General features: G+C 28.2%; 1 protein-coding gene across 1 annotated transcript in view; it reads left to right on the top strand.

Annotated features, from left to right (window-relative positions):
• The first annotated feature begins 1,079 nt into the window (after positions 1-1,079).
• Positions 1,080-19,634, top strand: part of LOC148226515 (neurotrimin-like) — a 46,501-nt gene continuing 27,946 nt past the window's right edge. The window contains exons 1-2 of the mRNA XM_088203966.1: positions 1,080-1,336; positions 4,703-4,800. Of these exons, the coding sequence (XP_088060092.1) occupies positions 4,731-4,800 (70 nt within the window). The 5' untranslated portion in view covers positions 1,080-1,336; positions 4,703-4,730. The remainder of the gene's footprint in view (positions 1,337-4,702; positions 4,801-19,634) is intronic.

Below are 19,634 nucleotides of genomic sequence, written 5' to 3'. Positions count from 1 at the left end.
TAGCAAATTTAATTCAGTAATAAAAAATATTTGTTTTCGTTTTTTAATAAATGAATATATCAAAACCATAACTCTTTTTTTACAAAGGTTGCAAATATATTGAAATTGTGTATATTTGTAGATGTTACACGGCACCCGAGTTTTTTTCGGAATTTTGACACACCGATAAATGTAACTAACAAGACTCCTTTATATTTATTTTTAATTAAAATTAGCAGCATATTTGATGTTATGGTCTAATATTAGAATTTACTATTATTTATGAGTGTCTATAAATTAACTACGTTTAGCTTAATTTTAAATATGTATGACCTTAAATGTAAACTTTAAAGCGTTAAGTTATAATCTTCGACATAAATACAAAACAATAAGCTGCAACTCCGCTTGATATTCCACAGGCTTTTCATGATTAATTGAGTCATATCCTTTGGATTAATTAAGTCATATCCGAATATAAATGTTGCTACCAAAATATAACTCTCTCTTCTATTCAATACTGCTTTATGTAGGAAAAGTTTTAGCAAGTTCAGATCAATTTAGAATTATTTAATCAAGATTGACTTCCGAACCTACACTATTATTTAATATGTTTATATTATATATTAAATATATAAAAGGGTTTTAAATAGTATGTAGAAATAAAATACTATTTATGGGTTTATTGAGTCATTGCTGAAGATAGCTTAAATTTATTTTATATGGAGTTCTAATCTGTAATAACATATTTAAATTTTTTTTTTCAGATTTTTGCTCCAAATGATGTTTTACACTAAAATAAATGTTGATCAGTCCAAAGATATTCATCTCACCAAACCTTAAGATTTCGTGCCGAAACATCCCGACACGCGCGAGCAAACATACGAAGGTGTTCAAACACACCGTGGAGGAGAAGAGTACACGTGTTTATGCGAGAAGTTGGTTAGGTTTTCTTTGTAAACTAGCGCCGTTTTTCCAGCGGGCCGCACAAGCATTTCTCAGGCTGCGTACGCAGCGTATCGCCCTGGTTCACATCTGCGCAGTCGGACCCTGGAAAATCGGGGCCACACTAATCAGCCAGTTTCCCACAGAGTACAGAGGACCTAGGTTGTCAACCATCGGTGCGGGTGCCGCTTTCGATAATACGCAATTATCAACCAAAACAAACGTGCGATCGATACGCCGCGATGCGAATGTGCTACCGAATCTGATTCCGTATGAATCTGATCTGTGCGATACCAAAGATGGTGTAATCAAAGTTTATGCGAAGAAAAGTGGTTGTGGCTTGTTATAAATGCAATGTGATACTTTAATTAAAGACCGGCTGCCGAGAGAATATTCATTAATTAGGATATACTAAGTGAGTAGCTATGTTGTTATTTTATTTGTATCAAAATACGCAAAAGATGTTCATATAATAAACCAATCATAAACAACGTATTGCGATAAAATATTTATTAAAAATTCAAACCACAACAAACATCATGTTGACACCCTTATCCATTTCTCCTTTAAAACTAGTTATGATGAGTAACTATGCTTATTTCTAGAGATAAGATTAATATATACAGATAGAAATGGTATAAAATTTGTATGGCAACAAGGAATATTACTATTTAAATAACTTGCGGTTTTTTTGAACCACAATGTATTATGAATTGAGATATATTGTTTCATTTTATATTTTAACTATAAATTCAGCTCATTTTGTATTATAAAAATAAATAAATCAAATAAAATTAAGAAAAACCTTTTGATACCATCCATTCCTTAATAAATCATACAGGATAATAGATTTGCTTCTAATATTTGAATAAATAATATATTGACATGCGTGTTTAAAACATATATTTAATGTTTTATTTATTGCAGCATCCCTGTTCCTTACTTTTAAATTTATCAATGCCATAGTAATTACTAATTTTGTTGTGATTAAATGTTATATCAAATGTCTATTTTAACCTCTCCCCTCCAAGACTTCCACCGACTTTTTTTCACTAGATATATGTAATAGTAATTCTTAGAGCCATTTTAGTATAGTCCGTAAGGTCCGGAATAATAAGCCAGAGGACACGGGTTCGAGCCCCGCAGTATTTGCAATTTTATATTATTAAAAATACGCTATAAAAAAAATTGGCTTAAGTGAAATCTATTAATTGTCATTTATAATATTAGTTTATAATTAATTATAGGACGGAATAGCGCGGTTTATTACTTTGAGGTAGAGGGTTCGAACCCTCGGCTCAAAAAATCGGCTCCAGCTGCAGTGACATCTATTAATTATAAATTATAAGAAACATAATAATTTATAATTATTATTATAGATGTCACTGCTTCCCAGACATCAGTTCTGGTGGTTAATACTTACTAAAAATATTTAATATATCTAAACGACATACCCAGTTGATATAAATTTACCCCGTTGTAACGCATTGGGTTTTCGCTTGTCATGTTACAACGAAAGACTCATGATTATGTACAAGCTAAGAACTTAATTATTGTTCCATAAAATTCAATAAATAATATAAACAATATTTTTTTCATATTTCTCTCAGATAAAAAATGATACAATATAACAGAGAAATTACATTTAATCTACTTCATAAACGTAAATATTTTTTATCCCATTAAAATTAACGAAGAGTAACTTAGTTTTCTATAATAATTAACCAGAAAAATAATTGATAATAATTTTACTTCTTACAGAAACTATTATTAAGAAAAAAAAATATAAAGTCTCTAAATTGATTTAGCCAAGTTTAAAACCATTTAATATATTATATATAAATGTATTTATATATATTGACTGGTAGCCCGAGGCCACGGGTTCGAGCCACGGCAGCAGACTAGAATTTTATTTATAAAAATGTGTTATTATTAAAAATCTGCGTCAGATGCAAGGTGCTATTTATTGTTTATAAATTAAAATACACAGTTTAATTTATAAAAAAATATAAAAAGGTCACCAATTCTCAGACTGTAAAGTCAGACGATATTAATATTTACTTGTTGCTAATTACTATTAATTTTGCCAGATTGACTTACCTAGTTGGTACAGATTTACCTAGTTGTCACGCATTGGGATTTCGCCTGCCAGGTTACAAGAAAAGATTTAAAACAAGTATATTTATTTTAGCACTATTTTCAAACCAGATTAGATCAGCGCGACAGACCATTGGTATAAATCAATGAAAGACCAGATATTTCATGTGTTTTCTTAATTGCTATTGTGTCTGGGAGATCAGAATCAGTGCTTACTATATAGTTACAATTCTGATCGATTATCACAGATTAGGTTTTCCTAGATTTTCATGATCTCACGAAAAAATATCGTGATAGCTAGGTCACGCATTGGAACATCTATTGTTAGCTGAAATAATAATTTGTATGCGATAAGGTAGATGTAATTTATTTACAGACTTTGATTTCAGTCTAGTGCCTCACTACTTATTTAGTAGTTTTTGATTGTGTTAACACTGTTGAGCTAGCTGGACGAAATAATTAAAGTAATATTCAACTTTTGCATCTATCAATAATATATATTTAAAACTTATTAATTAGTTATGGATCAGATGGTTTCAACATAATCTAAATATTTTATTTTTTAATCTGCAGCTTTACTTGTAGCGTGAATGTATATTCAGTATAAGTAATATTTATTTAATGAACATCTAAAAATCATTCGTATTCACAGAACAATTATTTTTAATCACTTTTTAAAAAAAAGTGCAATTTGCTTGGCAGCACAGTGCGAACATTTTTGTAGTTGTATTATTTTATCAATAGAAATTAATCGGAATCGTTTGTCTGCGTAGTGATAAATTCACTTTTTCTGGCAGAACTTGGGTATTTAATACGACTATTTATGATACACAATAGATAAATAATTATCAATTTAAATACCAATGCGTGAAATTTATTGTATAAAAAATATACTTGAAGACTTAAATTAATATAAAAATTATTCACAGAATTGCAGTATTCTGGAAACTTCTAAAATGCAGTAGAATGGAATCGATTATTGATATTAGATATCTAAATTTATTATTATTTGATTTAAAGACTGATGTAATTACAGCTTATTAATTAATTTTGATTAAAACGAAGTTTATTATATCTCATAAAACCTCATACGTGTTATGGGATTAAACATTTTTTACTAATAATGATTATTGGAGCGATGATAGTAGAGTGCGATTGATGATATTTAAAAATTTAATCGTGGACATTAACATTTCTCGCCTCTATACTTAATGACATATATAGTGGTTCGTGTTTGCGTGTTTTTTACCCATTAAGCACGACGAATTGCAGCGTTCTCAGAATATTTTTCTATTAACACCTTGCCAGTTGCTCTACGAGTATATTCTCTACTGTTTTTTACGTTATACTCTAGCGCAGCAAAAGAAAGAGAGATTTTCTTTCAGCAGTAACTTCTTAACCGATATGATGAATAAAATAAAGATTTAATTTACATACGTGTTCGCCATGCTCCTACGTACAACCTGAGATTTTCTTATACGCCAATTTTTTTTATTATCCCTCATGAATTATGCATTGTAATGTTCGTGGCGAATTTCTTGTTAAATTTGTAAGTAAAAATATTTTAAGGCCCCCATTGCTATATACATATATAGTATATACGAATTAAAGTATTATTTTTAGAACAAGAATTTATATTTAATTCCAAGTAAGATTAAAAAATATTTGTGTTTTATATTTTCAGAAATATTTCATCAAAGGAGGTGTTTATTATGTGTACGGCGGGCCGGGGGCGGCCGCCCTCGATTCCGCCCCTGTTCATCGCAGCAATTTTCGTTTTTGGTAAGAAAAATATTTTGCATTTATATTTTAAAAATAATATTAAATGTTTAACTTGAAATATAGTGTATTTAGTACATGAAACATTACTTTTTAGTTTCATTTGGAATCGTATTGTATGCAACATTAAAAATACATTAAACAATCCTCCAAAGTCGGTGTACATTTTCGTTAATATTTTTATAATCTTATTTCTTTGTCGTTTATTTAAAAAATAGAGGCATATTAGTTTCACATTCGTGCCAAAGTTACGTGTAACAATTCACATTTTTCTATATTTATACAGACTATTATAATGTGATTTTTGTATGTAATGGGTATGTATTAGGGTCTAACACTGTAGGGGTACGTACTACACGTTATTTTTCTCAATTTATATAAGATATTCTTTCTGAACTAATAATAAATAGTTCATTATCTGAGAGGTTTGAATTCCTACTTAAATTTTAATTAATTAGGAAAATCTATAAGAACTTAATTTGCGATGATCGATCGAAATTAAAAATATATAATAATCACTAATTCCAATCTAACAGATACGATAACAAATTACGATCTATATGGGGCTTAAACCTATATTTTTCGGGTAAGTCACCAACTGGTAAAGATACGAATCTATGCACACACAATTAAATCATTATATATAGCACTTGTCAAAAAATAAATAAAATATAATGCTTCCTTTTGGTCTGATAATTATTATATATGTTTATACAAACATTTTGTTAATTATTAGAACGTGTGCAAAAAACATTTCTATGGTATATTTTAAGATATGCATAATATTTTACTTGTGCAAATTCGCTATCATTCTTATTTATTGTAATAAAGACGAGTTCAATTATATTGAATATATATTTTTTAAAATACATCACCTAAATTTGTTTTGACCAATAAAGTGAATTACAACTACTGTGTGTATTATAAATTTTTTATAGTACAACTTTTAAGTCAATACAATCAGTTGCATATTTTTATAAATAGTTTTATTTCAAAACGTACATTTATCCGATATTTATAAAAATATTTGTAGTCAAAATTTATTTTATTTTTATGACCATTAATATGTATTAAATTATTTATATTTATTCACAAACATACATATGTATTTTTAATAATAAGGCGTTAAGTAAATAAATATAGAATATATACATTAATTTATTATTATGGACAACGGAATCCATCGAAATCTTATATTTTTATAAGTAGCTGACATTTTGATGAGACTGTCTTCTTCAATTTCAAAGCTAAACTCAATCAGCTCTGAGGATAAATATTAAATAAAGACAGTCTCTGCGAGAAATAATTATAATATAAACCTAAATTAAATTTATTTCAAGTAAAAAAATATTGAAAATAAATATTAAAAACCATTTTTATTTTATTGTAATGCTATTAAATATCTTGTATTTTATTAATTATTTGACAATACACTATTTTCGTAAAAATCAGCATGTTAATATAAGTTAAGAGAAATTTAAAATTATAAGGTTTCTTAAATATATATAACCATAAATATATTTGCTCTTTTTATGACAATATTTAAAAGAATTACGAAGAATAGACGACTGCAGTTAATTATAAAAAAATATATATCTATTAAAATTTTGGGGAAAATGACTTATAATCAAGTATATCAAAAAGAATGTTCATATTTACGTATATTATATAATATTATATAAAATATTATATGATATACAGGTACAGTATAGGCAATGTTGAAGGTTTGTTAACTAAACGAGAAAAAGTAATACAATATGTTAAGTAGTTTCTTTCGTAATTGAAACTCATAATATTATATTATATAATAAAATAAATTGCTTAAATACAATTTTTTCAATCGATACTCAATTTAATTATTATTATGGAACTTTTTAAGTGATACAAATTATTTATTATTATATAATATAATCTAGAATTTATTTTACCTCAATAAAACTCAAATAATGTTGCTTGTTTCAGTTATTGTCATAAACTATAACTTTTTTACGATAAAACAAACTTATACAACTATCATGGCACGCTTCAGTTTCTTAACAAGTTAAAATAACTTTTTTTCTTATATGATAAAAAATGATATTACCGTCGCCTGTATTCAACACAAAAACTATTTTTAAGACCTACATAAGCTTTTAAATCTACCAAAATTATACCAAATCATCTAACACGATTAAAATTAATTTTTTAATAATTTTTATTTTGGTTTTATTTTTGGTATCAATTTTTTTACAGTTAAATAAAGGATTTTTGCTACGTAAAATTAAATATTGAAAGATAATATTTTTTTCTTTTTGTATCATTTTGGTTAAAATATATTATTTAAGAAAGGCAATTTCATAAATATAATATTATATAAATGGTCTTCATATTCTATTTGAACAATGATCACGTGCTGAGTATCAAGATGAAAAATATGTATTTTATATGAAATTTCTCTCGGAATATTTTTGTTTACGCAGCGGAATTTAGCTATCGTTAAGAGATTCAAGTATTTATAAGGCGTCCGGCATAATGCTTGAGTGAATAAAAGAAACAATACAATTGTTATAATATAATACATAAGCAAAGACATACTATATAATATCATGTAAGATAATAAATAATAAGCTATAATGTACTCATACACATGCAATAATATACGGCTTTCGTTTCTATAGTAATTTCTTTGAACACGACATTGTTTCGTAAATTATCAGCCATATTGCCATTTTTAAATGAATACGACGATAATTTTTGGTTAAATTGTGAAATTTGTCTTGAGTTATGACTTGATTCGCATGAAAAGTTGGTATTTATCTTCCCGCGGCCCGTTTATCCATTAAAGCTTTCAAGCACTTGTTAATTTATATCGGCACGGAAAACACGGACAGTTTTTCCCTAGAGTCTAGGTATAATAATATTTATAATGCCGTCGAGACACGTTTGTTATACGCGAACGAAACGTGAGATACGTGTATAGTTGGTTCAAAAATAACTAATGCGTTTAATTATCCTTGGCGATGCGTAATTTATCACAGAAGTAGTACGCTTGGCTTATTGTACGTTGGGGGTAATTTGTATTGATTACCCTTTCATTATGTATAATTAGAATACATAAAAATGATAAATAAACATTTAAAGAATTTTGAAGATGTATTTATAAAGAATATATATTTTTAAACTTACATTTATGGCTATTAACAGTTTGATTTTTAATTTAGTAGCATTAGTTCCATCATTTAATCCGTTTAAGCTTTAAAAGATGCGGATTATTTAATTAATTAAAAATAAAGTTAATAATAAAAGGATATATACTTTTGTATATTAATAAATATCATGTTTAATATTTTTTTACTAGCTAACCTAATATTAACATATTGTGTTAACAGATTACGGTCCGTTATATTTTTTTTCCAAAAGGTAAAATTATAAATGTAAATATTGCTATTTTTAGATAAAATTTAAAAGCTTTATTACGTTCACACAATATTTTTGCAAGCTTAAGTTACATTATTTTTAACCCTCAAAAATGCGTGGACGTATTAGTGAACAAGTTTAAATTAAAATTACCTAAACATAGTTTTCTTCCATCTTTCATTTTTTGATATGTTAAATACGATTTAAAATGTGATAATTTTATCCTAAATATTTATAAACTGCTTGTTAAATATATATATTTATTTTATAAATCCTGCTGCACTAAATGATTATAAAGCGTTAAAATGATAAAATAAAATTCAAAACAGCACTTTATTATTAGGTAGATTAGCAGCAGTGATATATTGAATTTTGAAGAAGGTAAAGCAATTAAAATGTGCATCAAAATACAATAGATCAGCGCTCTGATATTTATATTTTAAGTAGTTATTTAATGAAACCTATTGAAATTTTTCAACGAATAAGCTTAATATTGTGATACATGTCCGTCACTTCAACAAGTGTACTGATGGACTAGAAAGTTGTATTGTAGAGATGGCGAACCTATTACTCGCGTGACAAAGGTGACATGTAAATAAATTTTGGAAGATACACATCGTTTACAGATTTTCTTTGCCCAAAAACAGTCAATGCACGCTATGCTTAATTTTCTCATGAAAAAAAGTGAAGATGAAATAAAAGAATACATTTCTAGGCAGCTACACCATTTAACATAAGCAAGTTTCTATATTGCTCACTCAATACATCATTGAAGAAGAATTTATTAATAAAACTCTTCTAAGATGTGCATTAGTATTTATTTCAAGATATACAAAATACTAATGCTATTATCATGCTGATTTCTGATTACTTAGAGCAGCAATTAAAAAAAATACTTAAATAATTGTAAATATTTTTCGACATCTTTTGATTAAACTACTGATGTCACATCAAATTCTTGATTAGCTAAATATTATAATGGTCTCACAACAAGGTTAAAATCAGTGCCAATAAATACGTCATGAAACGAAATATGTAAAAACATTCCGTGACCAAAGCATTAATATGTCTAAAGTTGTGTTAGTAATGGAGCACCCAATATGGTGTGAAAATAATGTATGATTTGTAAAATTGCTAATGAAAGCTATTAGACTTCTACTTGTTTCTTTTTATTTCATTATTCAGCAGAAGGTGTTATGTTCGAAGGCAGGATTCACCGAATTAAATGATTTTATGTCAGTTACAAAAATAGGAAATTTAATAGATCTTGGGTCCTTTACAAGCGAGAAATTTCTGCACTTTTAAAGAAAGGTAATTTGACCTACAGAGTACAGATGATGTGCAATAATGTAAAATTGATAAGCTAAGGAAAAGTACGTGGGTGATTTGTGAAGTGCTTTAAATAAATTAAGTTAAGAGGTGTAAATACTAAAACTAGAAGTATTGTGGGGACCACGCAGACTACTCGTTTGTGAGGGTTCTTATTCTTGAAACTTGCGTTAAAATCTGTGACCAAAAATGATTATTCATCAATAAGGATATACTAAACAATAGTGCGATCACTGAATCTCGGGAAAGAATTCGTTTGGAGAATTAAGAAGAATGCCACTACAAACAAGAAAGTCACCGGACACTTTTAGGTACTTTTGTAAGACCTTATTCTCGGAGTTAAATATGAATAAAAACAATAATAGAAATCGACTGACAAATATTTTTAGATGTGACACAGCAATTAAGCTAAGCAAGGTTTTTTCAGAATTTTGACACACCGATCTCGATAAGTTTGCTATCACTGTAATGCAGCAACGATTCTTCTTGAACAAGTCAAGTACACCACATTGCGATATCATCTCCGTGTACGTGAAATTAAGCTTAGCGAATGAGTAGTCTCACTTCTGGATATATGATGGATTATCACACTGCATATTTGTAGTTTCAAAAATTTTGGAGTTCAGAGACTGATGCATACGTTAAGACAGGTTGATTATCAGAAAGAATCGTTAGTTCTTTGCCTTTAATTAAAATAAATAATATTTTAATTTCGAGCATCGAAATTACGTGGAGCTTACAATATCGTCCTTTATATTTGTATTTTACAAATGACAAAAACAGCAAAAACCCTTCGCAGAATTTCAAAAATAAATGTGCTATATATAAAGTTAATGCTGTATGTGATTCAACGTACAAAACGTGGTTTCGGAGATTAAAAGAGGGAAATTTTGATTTCACATTTCGCGCCGGATGACCTGTCACCACAGACGTGGGTAAAATCAGGACAATGATTGATAGTGACCACTATTTGACACGTGTGATTTTTCAGGCACAAACTATTATTGCAACTACTGTTTTAAGACATTTGATGAATCTTGGGCTGGTCAAGAAGCTCGATACTTGGGTGCCGTAAAATTTGAGTAATCAGATTTTGGTATATATTTTTAAAAAATGACGATAGTTAGTAAAAAAGCATGGTCATATCACAGTGGATCAAAATAGACCATCGTAATGACTGCTCATAAATATATTACGTATTATTAATAGGATTAGAATGGTAGCATGTACTATCAGCTACAACCATAAAACCAAACCAATTAATTTTATATGTACTGCTCACTATAAACAAAACTAAAGAAGCAATCGACATGTGGACTAAAAAGAGCAACGTTTATATGAAGACTTTGCAAGAATTGTTGCAACTTGGAAAAAATTTACATCTAACAAATATACTGAAGCTTGCACCTTGAGATTTTTATTTATTTAAAGATGTACAGTCCTTAAAAAAAATTGTAAGCTTACTAGATTTTGACATCTGGAAAAACACCTTATTTATTTTTTTTCTATGTCAAATCTAAGGATTTATAATATTTAAGAAATTATTTCTATTGCTACCAAAAATATGAAAGAAGGTTGCTGCTTTTGAGCAGCAACCTTCTTCCATATTTTATGAGATGTATATATGTTATAATTCAATAAATATACCAAACTGTGGTTAAAAATATCGTGAAATAATATATATAAAAGCACATTACACACATTCATATATTCAAGTGTCCAATGTTTTGTAACGTGTCAAGGAATTATAAATATCTCCCTAGCTTAGTCCCGTACGGGCAAATCTCACTTAATTCCAGATATAATCCATCAACCAACTGTCGGCCTCCAAACGACGGATAATACATTAGTGAGAGTCGACAAAAGTGCATGGCTCAATGTGATTGCATTAGTTGATTTATTGCCATCTGCACTTGTTCGTGCGACCGTATAACGTGACACGCGATCGTAGCGACGATACGACGAACGGGGTATCATCGGTCGGGGGGTTGCACTTCACGGGTTATTATCCGTTTGCACACAATCGTGTGGCGGATTGTCGGAAATGTCAGAAAACAACCTTGGGACCCCATAAATATTTCACCCCGCCGGGCCGGACAAGCCCAACGTTGAATAAAGCATTTCGGCCATATTTGCATACATTACAATATTCCGGGGTTAAACGGGCCGCGGTGTACGGAAGCGTTCGATCGACGGTTAATGCACGATGTAATTATTAATCTCCATTATCTACCAGTGTGTATACAAAAATGGAAAATAATTTTTGAATAAATAGGGTGAACGCGGTACAAGTGCGAGCTCAACAATATTAAATTTCATTGATGTGAATCTAGGATTTAAATACACTTTAAAGGTTTATCAAATCTTTATGTCATATTAGCTAGGCTGCACCTTCGTCACCTTTATGTAATTTAGCAATTTACACTTTAAAATAGTCGAAAGCACTGATCCGGAAAGGTATTTCATTGAAAATGACCTTATCATCTATCACTGATTTATCGTTTTTTTCGAAAAAGCACATACTAGCACCTCAAATTTTTTCTAAATTGGATCATCTAATATGCCAAATTATTTATTTACATATTAGTTTGTAGCTCATGAGCTTTAAAAATATGCTCAATAGTCAAAAATTTTTTAATTAAAATATAGAAAGAATTTTTAAAATATACAGTAAATGACGTGCACACAAAATATACGTAACGGTGATAACCCACAATTTTAATTTACACACTTGATTTAAAAAAGCCAACATTTAGTCATTTTTAAACTAAAGTTAACACAAACAAGGTTTATTTAAGTTGCAAAAAAATATGTTATTGGTTTAAAAATAAACAAAGTTCAAATCCATCAACTTAAAATTTATTATGCCATCGTGTCAAGAAAAGTTATAAAATTGATTTTAAATAATAATAATAATAATAATAAAGCGTTTAAAATGTTAAAATAAAATAATTTAATTTATATTGAAATAAATAAATACAATAAATAAAACTTTGCCAATATAAAGTTTTATATTAAAAGCAACCAAAGTCATTTAATAATATTTAGTATGTATATTACGACAAAATTCGTTTGACTAAAAATATATACTATTTGTCTGATTTTAATTGATGTTGTAAATATTGAGTAGCTATATTTTGTCATAAAGAACAAGTTGAGAAGATACCCGGGATTAAAAAAAATGAGTTCATATGAGCCCTGCTCCCGACCGTTGAAACGAGGTCATTTCCTAGCGCTATTGAACAATATCAATCAAGGTACACAATTGGTAGATCAGAAGAATATATATATATATATATATATATATATATATATATATATATATATATATATATATATATATATATATATATATATATATATATATATATATATATATATATATATATATATATATATATATATATATATATATATATATATATATATATATATATATATATATATATATATATATATATATATATATATATATATATATATATATATATATATATATATATGTAAAAATATATTTGGCAGTAATGGAGTAAATTACAATATTTCTATTCCACACAAACATAATAATTAAAAAAAAATAAAAATTTGAACAAAATTACAGGTTATATGAATTTCTTAAAAAAACGTTGAAAACTACGAGCACTATAAACATTTATAAAGTTTATGATTCATATACACAATTTCTGACCAAAAATTACGAAATATAAAATAGTCCTGGATATAAGAGATCAGAAAAATAGACGATGACGTTCTAGCTGCGAAAATTAAAGTAAATCCTACTCAAACTATTCATCAAATGGCCAAGAAACTAAACCTGTTTGATTCAATAGTGCATAGACAATTTAAGAAGATTGGGAAAGCTTGGACAATGTGTTTGAGTGAAGCTAACCGATTTATTCGGATCATTTGATGAAAACGGTGTTGTACCACAACAACCGTCGTAAAAGATAGTTGTTATCTAAATGACAAATAGAAAGATTCACTTAGAAGCCCGGGCTCACTGTAAAAAAAAAAATTTGGGTGTAAGATGAGATTGCAAAAAAACTGTACATTAAGTAACTATTAAAACTGATCTAAAAATAACAGCAAACTTTTATGATCAGCTGGATCGATTGCACAAAAAAGTAAAAAAAAGACTTGCACTTCTCAACGAAAGTTGAATAGTTCAACACGACAATGTGCGTCCTCATGTGGCGAAATTGACTCTCGATAAAACATGGAACTTAGCAGAAAAGTTTTATCTTATCCATCTTATTCTTTAGGCTTTTCTCTTTCAGATTATTATTTATTACATATATCTATGAAACAGTATCCAGCCGGAAAAAATCAAAATTCAATTGATGTCAAAAGAGGGCTATCAAATTTTTTTAAATTAAGGCATTTAACATGTTGTGCTAATGGAATTAAAAAAATGATCTAGAGGTAGGAGATGGTTTTAATTTTAGAAGGAAATTATATAAAATTTACATTGAATAGGAATTTATTTGATTTATTTAAAAAATGACATTCATATCGAGATTACGTAATACATATATGAAAATAAGACATTTTAATGACACAATCTAAAATCTTGTCTACATCCTGACATATCAACAAATATTACGTAAAATCTTATTAAAAAAATATCACGAAACTACTAATGACCTTATACATCAAACCATTCTGCTAAATCTTTTAAGCTACGTGCTACGGTGTCAAATACGTGTGAAACGTTTAATCCGAATAGTTAAATATCAATTTCACTCTAATGTCCCAACATCCATATCAATTAATCTTACATTTTTTGAATACCACCCCCTAAGCCTTGAACCCAAGGAAAGCATATTTTAGGGACCTGTCAGGCAGCGATGATAAATTGTCTCGGTTTAAATTATGTAGAGCTAAAGCGGAACTACTAGGCGCTCTTCGGTCACGTGATCGAGTGTATGTGCAAGTGCTTAAATATTTGGACACTTTAAACGGACATCGTGCTGAAATCATACTGTGGACTTAATCTTCTAGACGAACGTGTCCACTAACTAACTGGCGTGTGTTTAAGTTCAATTATTCACAGTCTTTTGAGTAAAAGTATAATCTCAACGTTGGCGATTCAATTAGTCTACGTTATGGCTTTATCGTCAAAACTGGTAAATTAATTTAGAAGTTGATTCATATATTAATATAAAATTTACCTTTATTATTTTTTTAAAACAATATCATACAAACTTTTATGTATTAGTGCATGTAAGTAACATATAGCATTCTGTTGCTTACTTCTGAAATTGAAAATCGGAAACAGTTTACCATTACAAATAACACAAATTGCTTTTGCAATAAAAAAGTAAGATATTGACATTTGCATTTATATAATTATTCTAGTATGTTATAAACATCAATCGACTATGAAAAATTAAGGCATTTTTAAAAACTGTAAAATATTAAACCAATTAAATTTAATAATAAGCTCTTACTATAAATATATATTATTTAGCTTTGATATTAAATATAAATTTATGCTACATTTAAAAATGAATGAATTTAAAGCTCTCACGTTATACTCTCATATACGTTACATATACATAAACCATATATATTAAATATAAATTAATGTAATTTTCGTTTAATTATATTACGCTTACTACAACACTCGAAATGACACATTACACAATTTCCACGTGGAAAATTATGATTTTGGCCTTTAATACGAGTGGTTCTATATAATGTATACACAAAACTGCCGCGCTAAAATATATACGTTATAAATAGGTATACCTACTATACTGTAATATATTATACCTATGTAGTGTATACACTGCGTACTATAGTGGGTATAACGTTTTGGTCGATTTTCACGAGTCTAATGTTGGTTAGACACGCGAATTTTCCCACAAGACTAATGAAAACGGATTTTCCATTGAAGATCTAAATTGATTTGCATTAATAACTTCTTTACCCGTTACCGGTTAATGTATCAAAAACACCGACGCGTATTTAAATGGTGTACCAGATATGCGGTAAATTTAATCTTTAAATCCGACCAATTAATCCTCGGCTGCATAATGATAAAATAATTTAGGTGTGTTTTAATTTTTTAATAAATACAAATCACAAACAGCTTTGTACTATTGGTAAATTGTTAAATTAGTTATAAACTTTTATTTAATTATTTTATGGAGATACTTATAACTAAATCAATCTCGCAATCTTCAACGTTTGCCTTTACACTATAGATTCAATGGCATTTTTATTTTTTTGAGGTGATTCTATTGCATTAAATATTTATTTTTTAAATGTATATTTATAAAAATGCATATTAAGCTTTATCTCACATGTTTCAATGATAGATTTAAACATATGTATGTATATAATTTCCAATTATACTATGCTTAAGCACGTCAGATTCTACAAAGAACATTACAAATTTCCATATAAAATATGTCATTAAAAGTTATACTTATTTTAATTTTAATTTAAAGTATTAATTTCAGCCTTATCAAAAAGAAGCGAAACGCGCCGAGTTGTAATTATGGAAATGTAATTGTTCTCGTTGTGTTGATTCTTTTTTTATTCAACAACAGAGATAATGCTCTGCGGATTATTAAGAAATATAAAAGAGTAAAATTAATTATGCGTGAGCTTTCACAAGAGGTATTTGTGCTATGCCGTTACGGCTTTGCATAATATGATATTTTATGAAAGTAAAAACGATATATTCACATATTATACCAACGTCGCATGCGTGACAAAGGTCCTTCAATTTATGCCGCGTCGTTTAATATTTCGTCAAAAATAATTTCTCGACTCTACACGTATCCGAATGTCGACGAAAAATCGCTTTTTAATATTTCAAGACATCATACATCATAAACAATATTCGTACGAGCAGGAATCGTGACAAAAAATCACATTAGCATTTGAAAACGTTCCACTATAACGCTTTTTTGAACGTAAACACAATTTGACGGATAAATTAACTACGATGATATATTGACAAAAAATATATGCGTTCTAAAAAGTACTTAAGTGAAATCTTGTTTGATTAATGGTGCAACATTTTAAAATGTTTAAAAATATGCTACACAGTCCTTTCCTTGATAATTGGGGGTAGTAGCTCTAATATCTGTAAAGGTTATCCATTAAATCAAATTATGTAGAGTGTTTCCTATTGTTGTAATAAATATTTTTTCAAAATAAAAGGTCAAGGTAAGATGGAACTTATTTTAAGCCAAATAATTATAAAATGTATTAAATTAGACATTATGTCAAGTCTGAGATTATTTATTTTATTTTCATTAAATGTTTCAATAAATATATACATGCATTAGGTTGTTGTTTATATTATAAAGGTATTGAGTTTGCTTACCCGCAGTAAAATGTCTTAATACATCATATATGTGGTAATTTAATTTATTATATGATAATTTAAATTTATTATTTTTTATAATGCGTATTATGCATCTTAGCGTCTAAAAATTATTATTAGTTATTTTATAAAAAAATATTAGTTATTTTAAAAATATACACAAAAATATGTTTTGCATATAAATACGAATATTGACAAGTAATTTTATGTTGTGAACACATTATAAAAAAAAATAACTAAATCGAACTCATGCAATATCACATAAATTTGTTAATATAATATATATGTACATAAATATATCCAATAAAAATAAAAACCAAATATTTATTATTAATATTTTTTCTGTTGAATATTTAATGTTTAATCATTTATTTTCAGAAGACACGATGATCTATAAATTTACACATATAATAGATTTATTGCTGTATTGACTATTTATTGCAATCTGTTTTTCTATCTTAAACTTCAGGAAAACTTCTATCATTAAATCTCACGTGAGTAAACCGCCCATCAGCGATTCATCAGGACCACTATATATCAATATTTATTCTTTTCAATATTCCAATCGATCTTTCCATAATTAATTTATGTTTCTATAATCATTCCTTGTATTTTCGTCTTACATTTTTAACTTCTTCTTTGAAAAATTTAATTTTAGTCTTAATAAATAATAAAGTTTGAGACACACCACGGAGTGTCCCATATCAAATATTGAATATTGAAAAAATGTTCTTGAATAAATTTATATAAAATATGGAAATATATTTAACAATAGCGCAGTTATTATTACTCTTGACATTGAAAAAAAATATTTGAACTCCCATACGTAAGAAAATTTATTGAAGTAATTTGGGCTATTTAAAGGTATTATAATTGTAAAAAATACTGAAACTGTAAATTCTGCAAGACTTTTATCCTATCCTAATCTTTTTATCCGTTTTAGAAGACAATGAAAAACCACTAGACATATAGGTTTCACATTAAAACTCGTATATCTTATTGTTTAAATCACTATCTCTCATCAGTGAATTAGTGAAAGAAAACTTTAATAGTTGCAACTGTATATGTAACAGTAAATGTTTTATGATTTTATAGTGAAGTTATAATTGCACTAGTATAAATATAAATTTATAATCTCAAGTTGACTTATTATCAGTAAAGCTGTATTTGTTAACAAACAGATTTCCACATTATTTGCAGAATTCGACTAAATACTAAAATAGTTCAAATAAATTAAAACGAATTAATTTAATGAATGTTTTAGAACTTTTATTGGGTCAAGTTGGGCTTGATCCAGGTTTGGGTTTGAACAGAAAATGCATATTTTAGAGCAGCATTTTAATATACTAGCGTCTATCAGTTAAATTATGTTTCATTTAATAAAAATATATATCTATCGGTGAAAATGTGTTAGGATATGATTTCACTGAAAGATGAGATATAAATTTACTAGTAATATACGCTGTACACTAACTATAATTTTTACTCAATATTTCATATTATATATATATATAATATATTAATAATTAAAAATCATAAGTTTTGTGGTGTAACTTTAAAGTTTATTTTTTTAAATATCCCAGATGTGATTCTTGAAAATGTTCGATACAGATAGTGTACTATATGATTTTATATCCACATCTGAATTCTAATTTTTTTAAAACGATTTCATTACTACATTTCTCAATGTAAGAAACGCGCACATAGTGGCATAAAGTAATAATATTTACCTCAATTTGGATACGTATATGTATTATACGATATATAGTATACGCCGTATGTATGTAATATACAGCGCAATTTTCGGCACGGCGAAAACGCGTCCGTCTTCTTCGCAAAATACCGTATATTACGTAATTATAATGGTAATATTAAACGGATGCGAAGGAAGAACCGAGGAGACGTCGTTGGTGGGTTTTAATATATAAACACTCGTAAGATGAACATAACTTTTATACTATACGGTTACATAATTTAAGTGTGTTTTACGCCGCGCATTAACTCGACCCTTAATGTGTACCACCGTTTTATGGGGGGACTATATACAATAAAAAAAATAGCGCTTTTCTTTTAGGTTTTGTGCGGCGCTAACAAGGTTTATCAGGCACCCAGGAAACTCGGCTTTAATCAAAGACGTGCACATAACGAGTTTGTTCGTTTCGGCGAGCTTTTAAGCCCCCCAAGACTTTGGTCGGACTTGGTGAATTATGTGTGAATACTCTGTTTCGCCTTACGTGTTTGTATATTTACCGAGCTGAGCTATTAGTCGGTTATAGCCCAGGCCATTAAGGAGCGATTTCAAGATGCCTGGCGTATCTGCCGCCATCTATCGATTTGCCATTAACTAACGCCGCATACCTATCGGCGTGTGCTCCTAAGCCGATATTAATAAAATATACATTTTTATGTATGGATTTGACGTTAAAATATTATACTTGTACATTGCGCAGTGGGCCTTATATATTTCGCTAGTGTGTGCGGTAACGAAAATTTGAAGGTCCGTTTATGAAAAATTAAATCAAATTTCATTTAAAGAAATACTGTAATTCTATTTAAGGCGATGCACTTTTTCTTACAAGCTACAGCGTTTTTAAATTCTCTGAAAATAACTTTTGTGGGGTACTGTTTATCCACTTATTTATCGCTCTTTTTATTCAGTAAAATATCAGATATTTCACCGAATTCTCATGAGGTAGTGTCCGAATTATCAAGGGGTAGTGTCTTACACATACATCTAGGTCATTTAAATACAAATAGGCATAGGACTTAA

The sequence above is a fragment of the Plectrocnemia conspersa genome, unplaced genomic scaffold (genome assembly GCF_051122295.1).
Source record: "Plectrocnemia conspersa isolate PC_06_02 unplaced genomic scaffold, ASM5112229v1 ptg000014l, whole genome shotgun sequence".
NCBI classification, from domain to species: domain Eukaryota; kingdom Metazoa; phylum Arthropoda; class Insecta; order Trichoptera; family Polycentropodidae; genus Plectrocnemia; species Plectrocnemia conspersa.
The sequence above is the reverse complement of the archived record's forward strand: the minus strand, read 5'-3'. Positions and strand labels throughout refer to the sequence as shown.